Raw genomic sequence first — 20,857 nt, forward strand, 5'->3', positions numbered from 1 at the left:
CCTAAAACTTTACCTGCCATCCTCGAAAGAAAACTTTCCCAAAGAACATTAAATAGGAATTGATCCCTTTGGAAAGAAGTTCCCTTTTCTGAACTAGCACGAGAAAAGAAGAACGGAATAAGTGACTAAGGAATAATAATATAATTTCCAAACGAAGTTAATAAAGCTTTCTTCAATTCATGTTCATATTCAAATCATAGAGACATGTTTTGTAAATACGATTTTCATTTTTATAAAATTTTAATTAAAGTAGTCGTTAGAAACATGATTTTGATTATTATTATTATTATTATTATTATTATTATTATTATTATTATTATTAAATTGAATTTGGTGAAAAAACCCAAAGTCTAGTTCTTCTTATCAATTCTATTATAGTTAACAGGATATAATTAAAAAAAAAAACCTTAAGATTTCGGTAACTTTGTGCAAATAATTTTTAGAAAATATTGATACAGTGAAACAACCATCTTTACTTATAATCATTTTTAAAAAGTGAAGTTATATAATTACTTTTGAAAAAACTTCTTTTAAGAACACTTTTTTAATAACTTTTTGACAAATATAATAGTTTGTGATTGGTCCGTTTTAAATAATTTTTATACAAAAATTCAAATAGACCAATAAAATAATGATACGTATTCTCTTAATAAAAAAATTATCAAAAAGTGTTGTCAAAATATTATTATCCATTTATTTTACGAAAAGGCTATGTAGCTATATAAATAAATAATTGATCATCACAATAAAAATAATATTAACAATAGCATCGTAGATATACTTAGTATTATAATAATAGTAATTATTAACAATACTCATTATCAATGGTTTATTCAGTTGTTTACTAGAGTCTCCTTCAACATCTAAAATTATAGAAATTATTTTATACATTAGCTTAATGCTTTTTACCAACAGTAAAATTAGTTCAGTTATTAATCTTCAGAAATTGAATAACAATAGATTAAGAAAAATAGAGGAAAAGTAGCACCATGCAAGCTACTACAGCTCTGCAACTAATTTGAACCCTTCGTTGTAAAATCCTAATTAACTAACCTAACTTAAACGCGCGTTTTGCAACTCTGACTCCGAAATCCGAACCTCTCGTTTCTCAAGTCATACTCAATGTAGAAATTCTGCTGCTGATAGTTTCCCAATATCACAGCGGGCCCACCAGCCACGCCGGGACCCGCCACGTCATCAGACACAATAGTCAAACAAGCCACGTTGGATTTCCCGACCAACGAATAATAATTCGTCAGCGGCTGACTCATCTTCGCGCCGCCCCTGAACTCGAACCGGAGCTCCGGAAACGACGCCGTTCCAGACACCACAAAACACGGACTCAACCCGGATTGTTTCTCCACCTCCCTGGCGCGCGTGTAGTTCACCTGCTTCGCAAACTCTTGTGCTATCAAATCAAAAATTGGCCTTTCCATGAACGTGAAGGTTGACCCCGAGTCCACGATAGTCCCACCGTTACCGTCAACGTCAGGCTCTAGAAGCCTCTTCGGAACCCGCACGCGCTTCTTCCCAACGACGATTCTCCTGAGAGTAAGGTAATAGTACGCACCGAACGCGGGGTTTTTGCTCGACGGGTTTTTCAGGAAAGGCGTGTAGCTGACGTCGTTTGTTCGTTTCTTGTCTGAGGAGGAAGTGTGTAAGACGAGGTCGCTAGTTTCCGGCGACTCGTCGAACTGGTGTGAGAGTAAGCAGTAAGAGAATCCAGTGAGGTTCATCTGCGACGGAAGGGACTCCGGACCGCGGCCGAAGCCCGCGATTCCGGCTGGCTGGTAGACGGAGACGATGGAGCAGCCGACGAGAAAATCGGGGAGGATCTTCGCGGGAAAGTTGAGATTTTCTGAGAGGAGAAAGCCCGCGGTTGAGCCCAGCCCGTATTGGACAGTGTAAGCAGGGCATGTGAGTGAACAGTTGGCGGTTGCAGTGTTTTGTTTGCAACAGCGCGATTCAACGTTGGCGCCGAAGAGCCACGCGCATTTGGGGTTGGTGCAGCCCACTAACTTGGAGGAAGAAGAGTTCTTGGGGATGAAAGATTTGGGTGCATTGTGGAAGGAGTTGCAATTTGAGCAGAGGTAGTGGGAGGAGCATGGGAGCCAGACGAGGGTGCTTCCGGTGTCGAGAATAAAGGAGAAGGTTTGTGGCGGGGTTCCGAAATTGAGGTCGATGGAGTATCCTCCGTAGCTTTTGGGGTGGATTTGGGTTTTGAGTGGGGTGGGTTGGTGATTTTTTAGGTGGCGGGCTCTCGTGATGGAAGTTGAAACAGCGAATTTGAGGTTGTGGAATGGCTGCGAAGAAGGGTGGTTGGTGAATATGTGGGAGAGAGGGAGGGTGATGGTGTTGGGTGTGGATGATGAAGTGAAGATGAAGACAGAGAGAAAACAGAGTATAGAGAAAACAAGAGAAGGAGGAGGAGGCATTTTAGAATGCAAAGTTTAGATAAATTTCACAGATTTCAGTTTTGCCGTTTTGGTAGTTTATGCATAATGTATGTATATATATACAATAATGGAAGAGTGCGATGCTCGAGAGAATCGTGCTCCATTCATGGGTTGTTGTGTGTGTGTGTATATATATATATATATATATATATATATATATATATATATATATTCACAATGAGAAGCAGAGAATCTGAATTTCATGAAACTTGAAAACAAAGAAAACGGTGGTTCTGACGTGGAAGTAGTAGCACTTGTAAAGAGAGAATGTTAATTACTAGTAGAAATGGTGGAATTTCTATGTATTATCATTCTTACGTGAAAGAAGTATTACTGCTACAGAAAAATTCCTTTCTTCTGTTTCAATTATAGCAAATTTACGTGTGAACGTGAACAGCGTGTGTTTTCCTTTTGCGGCTTGTTTAATTGGAATTTAGATGCAAACTTCATATTGAATTAATAAATTCTGTTCCATCTTATGGAGCCATGTCTGTGGACTAATCTGTTGTGTCTACTGACAAGTCTGTTATGTTTGCGACACCAAGAGTAACTTGTGATGTTTGGTAGATTTTACTTTGGTGTCGTTTATTTGCAGAATTTGAGGACCCAACACGAACCAAATGACAATGAGAATTTATTTATTTCTTGGATTAGAGCCACTTAAAAGCAGGTTTAAAAAAGAAGCCACAGTTGCATTGCTATTGCTTACTTTTTCATCGGGTATTATTCATATAAAAAAGCATTCTTTATTCTTAGGATAAGAAAAAGGCAAACTTTAATACAACAAACACGAAAGAAAAAGATATAGAAAGACATTCTTTATTAGGATAAAAAAAGGACAAACTTTAATACAACAAACACGAAGAAAGATACGCACAAAAACATACTAGATAGTGGGTTTGCCATTGTTCTAAACTGTTGAGTTAATGAAAGAAATTTAGAAGGTAGAGTGACTAGATAATCTAAATGACGTATGTTTAAGGTTGGGTATATATGAGATATAAGGGGAAACTTCTAAGATTTGAAATAGGGGCAGCCAAAAGTATGACATTTGTGGTTTTAAGTGTATAATAAGTATAAGTATTATGATATTCAAGCTATTAACGCATTTGACTTTTTTTTTTTAAATAAATAGTCAAACTAAAATTAATAAAAAGCATCAATATTAAATAATAGTTTAAAATTTAATTGAAGGTATTTATATTTTTATTTGAACTTTTAAAATTAATTAAATTTTAGAAGTACAGAAGAAGTGAGAATGTTCCTTGCAATACTGCATGGCCATTTTCCGCTTTGCAAAAGCATATCCGAAAGCTTTGTTTGGTTATGTGAAGACTGATTTGAATGTCATGCATTGAAAGGTAGTTAGTTGGGTGGAATTGCAACTCACTACCAAACAGGCAACAAAACCACTGTCAATAGCAATTCGCATTGCACCATTTGTTTTGGTTCTACAATGCGAGATACTATCACAGCTCATCCAAACGCTCTTCAACCTTCACGTTGCACACCCACACCTCATCACTCTCTTCACTCTCATTCATTCCATCTCCGTCGCCATGTTGCGCTCTCTCTGGCGATCCATCGATCGCTTCTCCGTTCAAAACTTCCAGTAAGTGATTGATCGAATTCGCCTCGTTAGGTTTCGCCTAGAGATTTCGTTACTATTTTCATCGTTTACTTCATTGTTCGTAAATTTCGGTGACAAATTGAATGTCTACGATGCATTTTAAGGTTTTTATTGTTTTCAGAGTGCGGACTTGTTTCTTATGAATAATCTTGTGAATTGTTTTCGGTGCTCGTGGGTTTTTACTTGTTGATGTGATTACAGACATGTAATAAACGAACTACGGATGATCAACGTTGTGGACAAAAGTAACAGGGTAACAAGCGTCAATTTCTGTGAGCGTTTTCTTTTGCATGAGAAAACTGCAATGTATTTATGTGTGCCTTTTATTGCAGGAGCTTGTGATGGATTTATTGCAGTCCGTTGTGGAGATTGTGATGTATGGTGATAGACAAGATCCGCAAATTTTTGAGTATGGATCTGTTTCGTTCTTATGTCGTTCTTGTTTTCTGGACAAGGTTTTTATAATTGTGACGGATTGAAAATGTTCTTTAGATGTTTCATGGAGCGCCAAGTGCTGGCGGACTTTGTTCACATTCTTAAGATCAGTGAAGATTCGAAAATTCAGGCACCACTGCTTCAGTATCTTAGCATAATGATTCAAAACATGGACAGTGAACATTCAATTTGTAAGATGGTTATTTTAGTATTTTGATGTCAGGTTAAGTTCATTGACTCCGGAGTTTTACTTGTTTATGCATAATTAGTTGATATCCGCATGATGCATTCACTTTACAAATCACAGTGTTCCTCTTCAGTCCTTGACTCTTTGGCTTAGTATTGTCACTGGTATTTAGTATAAATTGGTGTCTCTCATTTGCATGGTGCAGACTATTGCTTCAGTAATGGTTATATTAACAACATTATTTCACATCCCTTCAAATTTGATGGACAAGACCTAGCTCCATACTATGTTTCTTTCCTAAGGTATAGTCCTTTCCTCCTCTCCTTTGCATCTCACTTTTTCACTTCAAAATATATTGCAAGTTTTCCCTGCTTGTTTGAAGACATGCAGTTATGTGTTCTACATTTTTTCCTTTCTTTATTTTAAATAGTATTGGGAAGGGGGTCAATTTTTTAATTTCTGATATTTGTTTCACGTAGTATTTTCTTTGTTGTGTTACAGTAATTTATAGAATAAATTAACTTTTTGTTTGTTTCTTCATTCAGGGCTATTAGCAGCAAAATAAATAGGGACACACTTTGCCTTCTTGTGGATATTCAGGGGGTAAGTGAAAAAATACAAGTGCAACAGTTAGCTGCTATCTGTTAAACTAAGATCATTACCTCCCCACTTTGGATACGAACATAAGGCTTGACTTATTTTTTGGTTGCACTTATGAGGTCTGAGTTGTTTAACTTATTTCAGTCAATCAACAACCTCATCAAAAAATGTAATGCAATGCTATTGAAGTTGAGAAAACATATTGGATGAAGTTGCATACTTGACTCTAGAAGGAATTAGTGTTTTGAGAAAACTATTACCCCTTGTGAATGCACTATGAAGGGGGAACAATCATCTTCAGTTAATTTCTACTGTATATCCGAGATTAATGTTTTGTCCAGCAAAATTCAGCAAAAGTATTTTAAGATTCTTTGTTATAATGTTTGACTGCAGGATGCTGTAGTCTCCTTTCCCTTGTATACCGGAGCTCTAAGATTTGCTCAGCATGAAGAAAAGATGATTCAGACAGCTATACGTGCATTGGTTCTGAACATCTACAACGGTATACTTCTCTATTTGAATAGCTAACAGGTTATAAGCACGCCTTAGTGTAATATATTTCTGAATTTTGCATAATTTTTATCTTGATTCTACAGTGAGTGATGACAAGGTCTATCAATTTATATCAACTCCACCAGTTTCAGAATATTTCTCTGACCTGATTTGTAGATTAAAAGATCTATGCTTTCGGTTAGATGCTTTTGTCAATGATAAAGAGTATGTTAATTTGACTATTTTTTTCATCAAATAGTTGTTGGTAGTTTATAGGCACTGAAGAAGAGTTTTATCTTATAGAGCTCTGCCTTATACTGAAGCAGGAAAATGGACACTCAGAAAAGAAGAAATGGGATTATTCTTGAATCTGAAAAAATTGCAGATGAACTGTATTACTTCAAAGACATTCTTAGTGTTGGCGAGCCTCGTTTGACTAGACTGGTTATGGAAAATCTTTTGAATGGACTTGTGTTTCCTCTACTATGTTCATTTATGGCTTCAAAGAATAAAAATGTGAGATGAGAAAATTTCCTGCAAACTAGTCTACCTTTTAGTTTTAGTTTCTCTCTGCATTTGTGCCATCCATATGTTAAGTTAGGGTTCAGGTATGTTATGATAGGATGGTTCTCTCCAATTTGTGAATGCTTGGGAGTTTGACTCCTCTGAAGTGAGGTGTATAAAGTGAAAAACTAAGAGTGTATCTGTTAATATAAGGAGAAGAGAAATTATTTAAGATAGTTAGAATATTACTTATTTAGTAACTCAAGGTGCTAGTTAGATATAAACAATGGGAAGGAGGAGAGGAGAGAAAAAGGATGTTAATTTTGTAGATTAAGCATTAACTCTTGGTGAAGGGGGAAACCATTGGAGGAGAGAGTGCTCTCCTATTTCTTGTTCTTTTCATTCCATTCAATCAAATTCTTTCTTTCCTTTCTCTTTTCAATTCTTGGTTCCAAGCAGTATCCATGCTTGATTTTAAATGAGTTAAGCATACTAGAACTTGAATTATAATCATGGTGAACACATCCTTACTTTCTGACTTTATTCCCCTTCTTTCTTTAGAGGACTTAAATCCAATATTTAATCTATATTTTGGTAAAATGGAAATTTTGTCTTCTTCGCAATTGAATGAGAGGAAAAAATCATCATTTAAACTAACCACAAAGTCCTCCTTCATACTTCTCAGTAGTTCATTCATTTTTTAGATTTGATTATTTCGAAGAGATCTGTCACACCATCATATTTAAATAATTTTCTCTCCCGTGTGCTTGTATTTTCCATGCTTCTTAAAGTGTGCCAATTGAAAGGTTCAACACAGATTTGTTATGAAAGGAAAGAAATATGAAAAAAAGTCTCGGTGGAAACTCCACTAATTTAGGCTTGGCATACTTGCATTTTATTTTAATTTTTTTTTTCGCATGGTTACTCATTAAAATTATATCTTTGCCCCAGGGATCTGACTTATCTGCTATCACTTCACTATATATCATATCCCGCCTTCTCCAGGTTGTCGGTGGAAGAAGCATGATTAACAATGTGGCTTTTGTTCTTCTGTATCATATATTGAACTTCAATGTGAAAAGTCTGAGTGAAGGGAATACTTCTGATTTCCATTATGATATTGCAACCTTTTCAAAGTGCTTGAATGAAGTGGAAAAAGTTATATCTAGTGCTTCCGAGTCAAATGGATCTCAGAGTATCAACGGCACCTATTTAGGTGCTCATTGGGAAAGTTTCATGTCTAGTATCAATATTTATAGTCCAAATGGTGAAATTTGTTCCCAAAGGTAGGTGATTTGTTGGTTGTGATTGTTTTGATGTGTAAATTTCGTTGTAGACTTTTATACCGTTACTTTATCTCATACTTTTTTGTTTCCGAGCATGTCTACCAGTAGGAAGACCTGCGGGGGGAATCAGAGGACAAGCCTTACTAGTATATGCATATTGATTTCTGATAAATGACTTTTCCAGATTAGAAATAATAGGAAATAGGTTGGTGGTTGATGTTATATTTTGTCCTCGTTGGATATTATTGGTTTCTATTGATTTGTTGAAGCTTTGCATAAGCTGATCATCATCTTCATCATAATTATTTACCTGAGCCTTGGAATGTATTGTGTTTTTCCTTTATTTCTTGTTAGTTTAATGATTTTGTTTGAGCTCTGATACAATAGTGATGCATGAGAAGGTTAGATCCAAAAATTGTTGAAGATTGTATTTTCATTTTACAATTCGACTTTAATTTTCTCTTTTTCTTGTGATGCAATTAATGCTTCTATCTATATCTTCGTCAAAAACCTGTTATTCAGCATGGGTATGCAGCTCCTGACATCAGGAGGAAGCATTTACTGAGACAGATCATTAATGTATTTAGGAGTGGTCATGTTCCAGTGTATTTAAGTATACATATAATGAAATTGCTACTTTTGCAGGAGTGGAATATTTGCTTTTCTTTTCTGTAAGGATCAAAGCCTATTGTTAGCTTCAATATTTCTCTTGCTTATCCTGATTGAGAGTAAAGGTAGTGTAATTTTGTTCATTTATGTAGTCTTACAGTTATTTATTACTAAACAACTGAGTTATTTGTTGTTTATTTCAATTTCATGCAAGTTTTGTAGATCTTGATTGTGACTTGTCACTGATGAGTAAGATATCTGAGATGGGGGATCAGATGGTAAGTATTGATGGACATATTCGTTTAAATTGAAGAGGATCATCAATTTTCAGAATGTCATAGTGTGGCACATCTATTACTGACACTGTAAACTGTTAAGGATCATTTATTCTAAAACAGTATATTTTGCTCAAACAATTTCAGAGCTTTTTATCCGTGCTAAAATACAACACCGACAAGTCTTTTTCTCGCAACTAGGTTGAATTGACTACATTGACCAATTGATTCCATAATGTTCTATAGTGAGTCCATCATGCCTTAAGACAAACCATTGTCCTTTAAATCTTTTTTAATGGTTTTGCCCGGAGTTTTGGTCTTCCTCTATCTCTTCCAATATGGCTACCTCCAGTCATATATAATCATCATCTAGCCTCCATAATCACAAATTGATGTTTGTTGTTAACATGCTTTTTGCTCTATTTATTTTTGCTTTTACAACCGATTATAGGACTACATGCATTTATAATTAGAAAATTACAAAGAAAAATTATTTCTTTATAAAAATATTATAAATTTTGGAATCTGCGGCATTTGATGTGGCTAAAACCTATCTTGTTAGGAGTGGATCTCAATTAAATCTAGATTGGATTTTAAAAAATCTAATACATGATCCATTATACGTTTATATCTTGTTTGTCAATAGCTGATACCAGTTTGTTTCAGATCCATTATACGTTTTATGTTTTATATTTTATTCTTTGTTGGTACATTTTTTCAGACTATTGGCACAACATCTAAGACTGTGGATGGAAGTATCTTCGTTAAGTTTATGCCTGAGGTATATCTAACATTACTATTTGTGTTAGATCAAACATTAAATTAATGCCTTAGGTATATCTAACATTACTTTTTAGGTGTTAGATCAAATTGTCCTTTTTATTTACTACTGTTATGTTGGTTCAGTAGAATTGGGTTCTGTACAACATGCATAATAACAAAATTACCATCTCCTTTTAAATTTAACAGATTTTAAAAGCACTGCTGAACGTTTTAGCCTTCCAGCAACCCCTCTCAACAATGATGCTATGGCATGCGGGATGGTGCCTGCAAAAGCTACTGGTCTTCCATAAAATGGAGCTTGACAGTGATAATCTTCTCCTATTCACTGTAAGTACTCAACAACTTAATCTAATTTCTTAACATTTGCAAGTGGACGTCTCCTTGCGTGGAGAAACACTCATATTTTACTATTACAAGTTTGGTTAGGTAAAGTAAATTTAAAGATGTATCAATTTTGGAAATTTCCATAGCTTTTGAATATTTTTCTTTCTGGTGTTTCGGTTCAGTAATAATTCTACCATCAGTTGTCAAGTCTAGAAGATTATCTAGGTACTAATTTAGGTACAATATTTTAGTTATTATGAAGAAGTGTATCATTAATCTCACGATTAGTTATGAAATTATGAAAGCTGCCAGACCAAAAACTGTTTCCCCTAATGTTCTAGGACTATAGGTTCTACCTAGAAGTTTGTCTTTAAATCTAAAGATGATCGATTATGCATGTTATTGTCATCATGTCACGTTGTGTGGGTTAAAACAATGGTCATATCATTGCTCAGAAGCATATTTAGCGATGGGTTTTTTTTATCATGTATGATAGATGACAAATGTCACAAAATATATAGCTATTTTGATAACAGAAAGATACCAACTTACGTACGTAAATATTCATTCAAGCTAGAATTTTGATTATAAATTCCGGAAAAGTTATTAATGTTATTCTTATAAATCAACTATTGGTACAACTATACTTGTCAAATGTAGGTGTGAATGGTTTTATATTTCAAATCTTGTCCATCAACCACACGAAAAAGTCCTTTGGGTTTGAAATGTCAGCAATGCACACACACACCTCGTATCTTGTGCCGAAAAAGAACTTCTATTATAGAAGAATGCGTTGTAGAGATATGGACTAATGCATACAGAAAACATTTCAGGTGAGAAAAAAATCCTACTACAAGAGACGAGAGGGTTGAATAATTACCATTAGATATTAATATATCAGTAAGGATCGATTGGCATAAAGGTTTTAAATTACATATTAACAATTCTCGAAGCAATTTAAATATGCAAAGGCTAAGGAAGAATTCTATCTTGAAATATTGGAGAAAAGTTCTTAAGAATGAATCAACTGTCCTAAAGCATTTGTAATGTCATGAAACACATTGTTAAATTGAAACACATGAAAGATTTTATGAAAGGTCATGCAAAAGTTCTTCAGGTTTGTAATGTGGGTAACACACAAATCCACCTGTCTTATGCCGAATTTCAACTTTTCTTTACGGGGTATGAAAGAAGCAGAATTTAAACCATTAGTCAGAGAAGCTTTAATGACATGTTAAGATGAACAAGAAACAAGACACAAGATGAAACCAAAATTTGAACTAAACAATAGAGGGTTAATTGTTATGTTATACCTTTTTTTTTTGTTATAGCAATACCAAATATAATTAATAAAGGCAATTGTGTTGCTTCAACCCATTTACAAAAAGGAGAACAAAAGCTAAAAGAAGAAAAACTTATGATCTTCTCCCATAATCTCTCCATATAGATGTAGATTTTAACATTTATGATTCTGCCAAAAAGAAAAATGAAAGACAAAACATGAAGATGTCTCCTTTCCTGTGTGCATATTGACCACTGGATCAATATTGTTCTCTTGTCCAAATGCACAGTTTGATTTCTAGACATAGTTTCCGCATTCAACTACATATCCTGACACATTGAATTATTATGTTATGTTACACGCAAGCATGGCATACTAATGAGTATGTTGCTGATTATATTGTATTGTTTTCTTGATTATATATGCTTTTGGTTCTCCCTCCAAACTTTCAAAATTTCATTTCCAATTTCCAGTTTGAAATTTCTGCATAACGCCTCTTGCAAAATTGTAAACAACATCCACACAGCATAAAATTTTGAATTTTGATTCCCTAGTTCTGACCCATCGATTCTGTACCAGCATTCCCCAATGAAAACCTGAACTTAGGCAACTGCCATTGTATAAGATCTTCTCTTTTTCTTTTCTTTTTTTCATCTCCATTCATTTGCACGTTCTTCTGCATAACCTCTTCTCTCTCTTCTATTTTAGCTTGTTCTTCTCTGATGTAGTTTAAATGCCTCTTAGTTACGTATGCAATAAACATAGATAAATGTATTCACGAACTATGCTTGACATGTTAACTTATTATTTTGGGTATACATGCAGTCAATTTATTACATCTTTAATTTTGGATAAGGTATACATGTTATGGGATTTAAGATTGATTTATCCATGTTATTATAAGTTCATGAGTACTGTCAGAATATGTGGAAATATTATATATTTATTGAATTATTTGAAATCCCTAAAATTAGGTGATTGGGATTTTTATTTCAGGAGATTTATTTCCTTAATTAGGATATTTATTCCTTCTTAAATACCTATGTATTATTCCTCAAATAATCAAGGAAAGTTATTCCGCAATTATATCTCGTTTTGTAACAAGTACCATTACAAAAATTTCGTTTATGTTCAAAATTTCTAAAGTTTTATAGTTTCTAGTTTCCATCGGCAGACTTCCTATGATCAGTCACGTGTAAAGTTTATGAAAGAACTTGAAGGAGTTTGGTTAGATCATATTCCAGATACACTAATTACAGAATTGGCAAGCTGTAAAAGAGGTATTTATTAATTTGTTCACATAGAGATTGAGCCTACTATCTTCTTGAGTAACTTGGTATTTGAACAGTTAAAACAAGTCTAGTAGATGCTTAAAATAGACCAACATGGTGCATACATATTTTTGTAATTGAATGGAAAAAAAGGAAGGTCACTGAAATTTTGGTTTTTGATAGATTCCGATGTTTGATTCAGGTAGAACAGTCCATCTGATGGATTAAGATTGTACTAGTGATATAAATTACCTTATACTAATATGAAATTAGCTTACAATGGTCTATACTTTTTTTCTAATGCTCATCCCTCTTATTGCATGCAGTTCTTGAACAACCTACTCAATACAAAGATCCATTATTCATGTTGGAGCTTGTTCTTCATCAACAACCGACCAATGGTATTGTCATTACTTAATGTTGGGCAGAACCAAGTACTGTTTATATTTATGATTTCATAAAAAAATATGTTTGTGACAGGTCAAAGAGCTTCATATTTTGCATGGCACAGGATGGTTGATGTAGTGAAGGTGCTGTCATATTTTTTTTCCAATTGTGATTCATATTAGTTTGATTACTTTGTTCGTTTTGAATATAAATTACAAGGATAAGAAGTTTAAGTCAGATTTCACTGTTTCATACGGCATTTGATACATTTACAAGTACATGTTGTAGTTGATTAGCTAAGACGATTAAACTCTAAACTTGGGTTGTAGAAAAAAGCTTGAAATTTCTTAAGTATGTGTATGGATATGAAATGTAAGTTCAACAAGACATGAATTAGGTTTGATTTAGAGGTGAAAATTGGTGATTAAACACCAGTTACATATAGTTTATGCATCTTTGGATCTATATTACAACATCACAAGGATCTTATTAAACAATAGGAAAGAGAAAGATATTGAGTTCAAACTCTGGGTTTTTTAGACAACAACATTGCTCTATTTATATCGAGAAAATGATACCAACATAATAAATAGAGGATATTTGATTCTAATAATAGTGATATGATACAAGAAAAAAAATAAAAAAGTTCCTAATAATACATAAAGGATTTGCGCCTTATTTCTATAATTACAACACTTCTCCTCAAGCTTGACCAAATAAGTATGTGCTTAACTTTTGCAAATATGATTGATCCTCGGTCCTCTTAGAAACTTAGTGCATACGCCAGTTGATCTTTCTTTGGACTTGACAAATCTAGTAATGTCTTTACACTCCAACTTTTGTCCTATGAAATGACAATCTACCTGAATATATTTGGTTCTCTCGTTATGAGAGACATGATTAGAGACAATGTGCAATGCTGTCTAGTTGTCACATATAAAGTACATTTGAGAATTTCTTCAAATTTAAGCTTTATGAGGAGTTGCTTTAGCAATATGAGCTCAAAAGTAGTGACTAATGTTGGTGCCTTGTTTTCTACTCCCACACTTGAACTTGCCATAACATTTTGTTTCCTAATTTTTTTATATGAAGTTACCTCCAACAAGAATACACTGTCCCGAAATGGAGATGAAGCTTGTTTATTAAGACTATCAGGAAAAGACAGAAAATGTTCTGTAACTAACATGATTAACAATTCAAACTAGAGAAATGTTTTGAACTTCACCATCTTCTTCAATTTTGTCAACCCAAGATGTCCTAATTGTGCATGAATTATCATTGGAAAGACTGCAAATGCACATACCGATGGTGAAGAAAAGAGATAGTAAAGGCATGTGACTCACATGCAACACCAAACTATTCTACCTGATATCATACGGTTGGGTCAATCGAGTCTTTTGTTTTTTTTTTCTTTTATAGATAGGCAAAAGATATATCAAAAGTAGAGCACTTGGGTGTTCTAACCCTTATCCAAAAAATATTTACATAGTTCCCCTCTCCTAGATATACTTATGGTTTCTCATGAGATCTTTATATTACAGACCAAAACAAACCTACTCAAATTCATTTTTGTACTTTCAGCACTTTTTCTTTTTCAAAGACCTATAATCCTGGAACCTCCTTACTCTCCAATTTGTCAAATAATTATGCAGACCATGCTCACATTTATTATCAATATATGTGTTGGAGATTTGCGACAGGCCTTTCGTTATGAGCCAAACTGGGTGTCCATAGCTGTCCCTGATGTTGAAAGAATTGCTTCACTCGTAGCTATACTAATAGAGCGATGCTGCTTCTCAAAAACCACATTAAGTATACCTCTTTCCTTGCACACACGTCATTACAGCCCAAAGCATGTTACGAAAGCAGCTTCCCTGCACCAACTGTTATTTAGGCATCTTCTCTGCACCAATGCAGCCCCATTGCATCTTTCCATGTTCTTAGTTTACATCAAGCCTTGGCACTGGCTAGTCATGGGCACACTGGAGCAAAAAGACAATATGTGTATATGTTACAAATCTACATGGAAAACAGACTGCGTCAGGCAATTTACAATAATGGATGGGAGGGGTTAGGTGATTCTAATGCTCGAAGATTTTTTTTGTCAACCATAGGCAAAATTGATAAAGGGCAAATTGTCAATAGCAAAGAAAAAGAAAAGAGAACGATTACTGGATATATGATTAGTTGCACCGAAGTCAATGATCAAAAGGAAGAGATTGAGATGGACAAACAAATGAATTACAAGTGTGTCACCGAACACTCTTATTATTAGATCAAGAGTCTCACACCATTTGATAATGTTTTCATATGTTGCCGGAGTCATAGGAGCTAGATCAATTGGAGGTGTAGGAGTAATAGTGAGTCAATCGTAGATGCCTGGAAAATATTGTGTGGATGAATAAATGCTTCACAATTGAAATAAAAGAGGTTCTTACCAAAATTAGGAAAATTTAACTGGACATGTATTACAAAAATGCTTTATGGTAAAGAATATTTGGTTTGACGGTGCGAACAGGAGTGAAAAACAAATTGCAGAGATGAGATTATTGTGTGGGTAAAGGGAAATATAAGACAGGGTTACAAGTGTAAAAAGTGTGTTCAACATAAGATAGTTTGAGTAGAAGAGATAGAAGACCGGATGATACTATAGAGGAAACTAGTAAAAGGAACGGAGTGATTAGTTTACTGGCATCCCCTGAGGTCAGTACCTACCGTACCTACATCCCTACATTTTGAGAAATTACCCAATATCACTTACATTATGTAGTATGTACTCTCCTTATTGCTGTACCTTCTGATTTTTGAGCAATTAAACATAATAAAGGACGTAGTGTACCTTTCCAAACAAAAAAGTTATTTAGGCATAACAAATTCAAAGTGAGGCATATATTGCCAGTGCTTCTTCTTTCAAATGAAATTCAATATGACTACGTTGTAAAACTGGAGCATCTTTTACGTAGTGTTTGGTTGGAGGAAAATATAGGAGAGGGGAGGTATTTGTTGAATCTGTTTTGTTTAATGAACCAGAGAGTCCAATAGTGAAGGCTGTGAATTGTTTAATGAAATATTTTTTTTACTATGCATGAAGTTCTGCTGAACTTTAATATAATCTCTGGTATTTGGCTCCTGGATTCTCCTTTTTCTCCTGTTTTTATTAAATTTATCTTAAATGCGTACGTTTCTTGCATTTTTGGCGGGGATTTAATCAGCTCATGAATTTCCTTGTTTGACCAAAACATTACATTGTTCCATACTTCTAATACCAGTTGTTTATTCAGGCTTTTGTTCTCCACATCCAGTTGAGGACATTTATTTTCAAAGGAGCATTGCTAGAGAAGCCATTGTTGAACATGATTTCCAGTTCTACCAATGATTCTGGAGTAATTCGTTCTTTAAATATTTCATCTGCTAGCTTTGGGTCCAATGTTTCGTTGGGTAGGCACCTGTATATAAACTTGGTTCTGCCTCCGGCATTTTTTTTTCTTCTGTAAATTCTAACCATATGTAACTGTTGCAGAGTACGGACTACCTTGTGGAATTTCATTTTCAAATTCTGAAATTAGGGATATATATGTGATTCCAGTAGCAAGTGGAACAGTTGGAAAATTGCTTCTAGCAGAGAAGCACCCATTCCGCAGTCGACATGGTGTTGTGATTGCAATTGCTCCGTTGGCAGGGCTATGTGTATGTCTACATTTCTGTGGCCTTCTGAGCTTTTATAGTCTTTGATGATGTTAGTCTAATTACATAAGTAGAATAATCATGTGAAGATACTTTCTGTTGTCTCTTTTTTTAAATTGGTCTTCAAAACTACCTCTCTTTTCGCGGAGATATACAGGTAGAGTGCTGTCAAGCATTACGGGTTTCTGCTGGCATTTTAGGGTTGTTTTCCTCCCTTTTTTGTTTTGTTTGAGAGTGGACGCATGGCTTTATATAGTTTTATGGTAAACACTCCAATTTTTCCATGTCAGGTTTTCTTTTTTAAAATTCAAAAGACAATAACAGAGAAATCCATAAATTTTTAGGTTTTAGGGGGAGGGGTTTGATAATCTTTTATCAACTCATCAAGTTTTCATTTCTTCGTTGTGTTTCACTGACCCCTTTTACCTGGTTGATGCAGCCTAAGATAGATGAGCAGCACTCCTCATGGTTGCATCTTCGAATCAGAGAGTTTGACCCACAGTTTTATTCAATCAAAGGTAGAGGAAACCAACTGAGCATGCCTGATCATTATTCGGCAGATGGGAGATGGACCCTTGGTTTCCCAAATGCAAGAGCTTGTGAGGAAGCTCAATTAGCGATTTTGAATGAAATGGGCAAGCAGAGATCAGCCGTGGAGTATATGCTTGCTCCATTGCTTGAGGATGATTCTGGATTAGCTCAAAACTGAGGTAGTTAAGTTGTAAGAATCAGTTTTCATGGTTAGTTTATATACTTCCCTCTTTTAATTATAACTTGTTTGGAAGAGATAATTTAAGAAAGTAATAATTTAATTTTTTTTTAGATAAAATAAGTTGTTTGGAATCAGAAATTATGAGAAATTTTATATTTTAAATTTTTAATAAAGTATTTATTTTAAATAACTAAAACAATAAAATTTGAAATTTCACTTAAAAATTAAAAAAAAAATGAAATTCAATTAGTCACCCCTTCTTTATATGCACACAAACATTTTTAAAAAAATAGTATGCTGATGTATACAATGATCCAAACAATACTCCTAACAAAAATTAAAAACTAACTTAAAAAAAAAATAGGAAACATAATGAAACTAAACCTCTAACAATATATATATATATGATGTAACTATGGATGACAAAAAAATCTACGGATACGAGTATTTGCAGATAAAATTTATAGTAGGTAGTTATTACTCGCGGATATTTACTACCCACTAATAATGGATAGTGGGTATTTTAATACACGTTTCTAAATGGGTCGGGTATGAGTAGTATACTATCCGACCACGTGTACCCGGTACCCGAAAAAATAATAAAAAAATTAATTCATATATTTTCTTAATTAAATTTAATTAAAAATTAAATTAAATCATATTTTATTAGGTTATATTTTATTAAAATTAAATTTTAATTTATATTTAATTTAATTTATATTATATATATATATATATATATATTGTAATTTTATTTAAATTTTATTTTAAAGTGTATAAAGGTATCCGTTGGTTTTAAAATATTCATGAGTATTTTTTAAATGGATATCTTGCAAGTAGAGGATAGAATTTTATCTGACAGGTTGGATTGCGGATAGATACTATATGTGTCTGATCCGATCCATTGTCATCCCTAAATGTAATTATGTGTCCCAATTAAATCCAATACTTTATAATTAGCTATAAGTAATGATAATAATTAAAATATATATATGGAAAATAATTCCACGAAAACTTTTGTTAAAGACTTTACTCGAGTTAGAGTACACAGATAAAAAATAATAAATTAGAAACAATAAAAACTTTATGGAAAGAGACATTTATTGTCTTAAAAAAAGTTGATGGCAAATGGAGAGCATAAGAAATGATCTTTTCTTGGGTTTGACTCCAAATGGTTTTGGGGCTTGGGTCCTTGGTTTATCTAGTGGCAGTGGAGATATTAATGGCCTGAGTGACACTAATTAGCTGATTGATAGTCACTCCGACAATACAAATGTGCAAGGGTAAAAATTGAAAATAAACAAGTAGAGTAATAGGTGAAAAATTCTTACATAAAAAAAAATAGAACAATTTAAGGTTGTTAATCCATTTTTACGTAAAAGATTTGTGAAGAAAAATCTAAGATACACTTTTTTTTTTATGAACAACAAAGAATGTATTAATGGAGAACACATTATAACTACAATATAAGAAACACTCTAGACTATATGGTCTTATAGAGTGAATTTACTCTATATAGTATAAAGTGTATTGTGTTTTTTCTTCTCTTATATTCTGAATAAGCATTAGGATCAGAAAATTCAGTAAAACCCACAGACGGTCTGATAAGATTACATGATTTTAATGGTAAAAAAAATATTTTTGAGTAATAAAAATAAATTATATTAATTGTCTAACATGTGTAGCTATACAGCTGAACGCCATCAAAATGAAATAACTCTTATTCAAGAATTGACCACTATTGAACCTCGTCTAACATCTCTTAAGATATCGTCTAATAAACTATTTATGATCTTTGATAAAAGTATTATAGTCATAATGACAAATGGATTAAGAACCAAGTAAAATTACTCTTAATGAATATTTTATCTTTAAATTTAAATCAACCAACGTCTCTAAAGGTTAACTATACTTGATTAATAATTATATATAATATTTTAATATAAGGTCTAAAACAAAATAATATTTAATCATCTAGGACAATGTGTTAGAAGGGTTAAACGCTACTCTTTAAAATACCCAAACGATCAAGAGCGTTTGATAACTAAGAGAGTCTAACATATGCATAATAAGCGCTAAACGATATAGAGTTCATAATAAAGTGTCTAATCGCGAAAGCGTATGATAAAATAAAGTTAGACCGCTTAAGATACAATTTTGTTAAACATTATATCCTAAACAAATTAAAAGTTACTCAAAATAGACAAGCACTAAACACTTAGGTCGTCTAACGCTTTTATGTATGTACGTACAAATACTCTTTGGTATGTTGTGTTGTGCTTTCTTTTTTTTGTGCAGATTATAAACTTTATCAAAAAGCCTGTTCAGAATCAGAAAGATGTTAAAATATTCAAGAAATGTTTTTTACATGCTTTATGTCTGCTCTTTTCGTACAATCATCACAGTTGCTTTATTAGGACGCAACATAGATTCTGACTCTACCTTAAAGGCTACATTACTAAAAGAAAGTCAAGCTCTAAGTAACAGATATTTTTCGGAGAATTCTATATAAAGGAGTTTGCATGAAGAGAAGAGAAGAATTTTTGTTATAATGAATATTGCTATGCTCTTTGATCTCTTTCTAAAGCTCTTAAGACCTTTCTTGAAAAGATCTTTTCACAAGTTTTCATAAGTTCTTTGTATTGATTTTATATTCTCTCTAAAAGAGTTATCTTTTGTCTTATAAGTTTCAAAAACACATTTGTTGTGTTAGATTCAGAAGTCAATTCAAACATTTGTAAAGTTTAACTCATTGGAGTTAAACGTTCTAGACAATTGGTCTAATATTAATACTACGTGTGGTGAAACTCGTCTACCCACTCTAGTTTGTTTGTTTGCAAACCAGGAGTGGTAAAACTCATTTTTAGTGAAACCTTAAATGGTTTTTAAGAGAGAATTGGACATAGATCAGTTTGAGTAAACCAGTATAAAATTAAAGAGTATTTTTCTTCCTTTTTGTTCAAACAAGTTTTCCATTCAACATTTTTGTTAAACCAAAGTGTTTAACTATTATTGTAGACCGTTTAATCTCTCCAAAGTAATATTAAACACTATTTGCTAAAATCTTTTAAAACACTACTCAAACTCTTGTTCACTTTCTAATGTTATCTTATATTTCATATGTAACTATACTTGATTAAACTTAAATATTTATATTTGTACAATTTATTTAAAAAGTTTCCTTTAGTCGAGTTATTCATAAACATGGGAAAAAAATATCATCAAATACTTCTAAAACAAGTGTTCTCTATTATCATCAAGATCTCTACGTGAAGACAATACAAATTAAAGTGTACCATATAAGAAGCAATGGTCAATATTTTGGAGTTACAAAAAGAGAATGAATTAAGAGTGTAAATACGACTAACAATACATATTTTATCTTTTAAACATTATGGTCTTTTGGGTTGAGAGAAAACATGTGTGATTCTTCTTATTTTGAAACTCTCTCAAATGAGTTTAAACTATGCTCTTTGTGAGAGTGTCTTTTTTCTTTATTTTCTTTTAAGTTCTTAATCTTAGAAGAATATTGAGAAGTGGTAACCTGGAGAGACTTATGTATGTAACGGAGAAATTTACATACTCAATTTAACCTATATTTAATTAGTGAAACCTCATTGAATATTTAAGGAGCAACTAGACTTAACACATGAGTTTGAATATACCAATATAAATTTGTGCTAGTTCTTCTAACTTGACATCTACTATAATCATGGGCAGAAAATGTCTACAACATTATTTTAGAGCCAATTTGTTCTATCAATAATAAGACTTTTAGGTTATCATTTCCTTGATATTGTGTTTTGCTTGTTACACTTTTCCCTAATTCCAATTTAGTCTATTAATTTATATTAAAGTGGTATACTTTAAGCAAAACTTAACATAAGTAATAAATTTTTAACATAACTCAATCTTTTGACTCATTTATACAAAATTTATA

General features: G+C 33.0%; 2 protein-coding genes across 2 annotated transcripts; one reads left to right on the top strand and one right to left on the bottom strand.

Moving 5' to 3' along the window:
• Window positions 1–849: 849 nt before the first annotated feature.
• On the bottom strand, window positions 850–2,571 carry LOC106771169 (probable aspartyl protease At4g16563). Its single transcript, XM_014657092.2, has one exon. It carries the CDS (start codon window positions 2,433–2,435, stop codon window positions 1,059–1,061), a length of 1,377 nt encoding a protein of 458 aa, XP_014512578.1. The 5' UTR covers window positions 2,436–2,571; the 3' UTR covers window positions 850–1,058.
• Window positions 2,572–3,839: 1,268 nt separating this feature from the next.
• LOC106771243 lies at window positions 3,840–17,105 on the top strand. The gene is made up of 20 exons (XM_014657192.2): window positions 3,840–4,068; window positions 4,288–4,339; window positions 4,419–4,495; window positions 4,579–4,712; window positions 4,914–5,010; window positions 5,254–5,311; window positions 5,702–5,810; window positions 5,905–6,025; window positions 6,127–6,316; window positions 7,256–7,590; window positions 8,236–8,324; window positions 8,422–8,477; window positions 9,196–9,255; window positions 9,444–9,584; window positions 12,038–12,143; window positions 12,461–12,535; window positions 12,615–12,664; window positions 15,803–15,959; window positions 16,042–16,208; window positions 16,645–17,105. The coding sequence occupies exons 1-20, from the start codon at window positions 4,016–4,018 to the stop codon at window positions 16,912–16,914; spliced, it is 2,397 nt and encodes a 798-aa protein (XP_014512678.1). The 5' UTR covers window positions 3,840–4,015; the 3' UTR covers window positions 16,915–17,105.
• Window positions 17,106–20,857: the final 3,752 nt, after the last annotated feature.

This window comes from Vigna radiata, chromosome 8 (genome assembly GCF_000741045.1).
Source record: "Vigna radiata var. radiata cultivar VC1973A chromosome 8, Vradiata_ver6, whole genome shotgun sequence".
Lineage (NCBI taxonomy): Eukaryota > Viridiplantae > Streptophyta > Magnoliopsida > Fabales > Fabaceae > Vigna > Vigna radiata.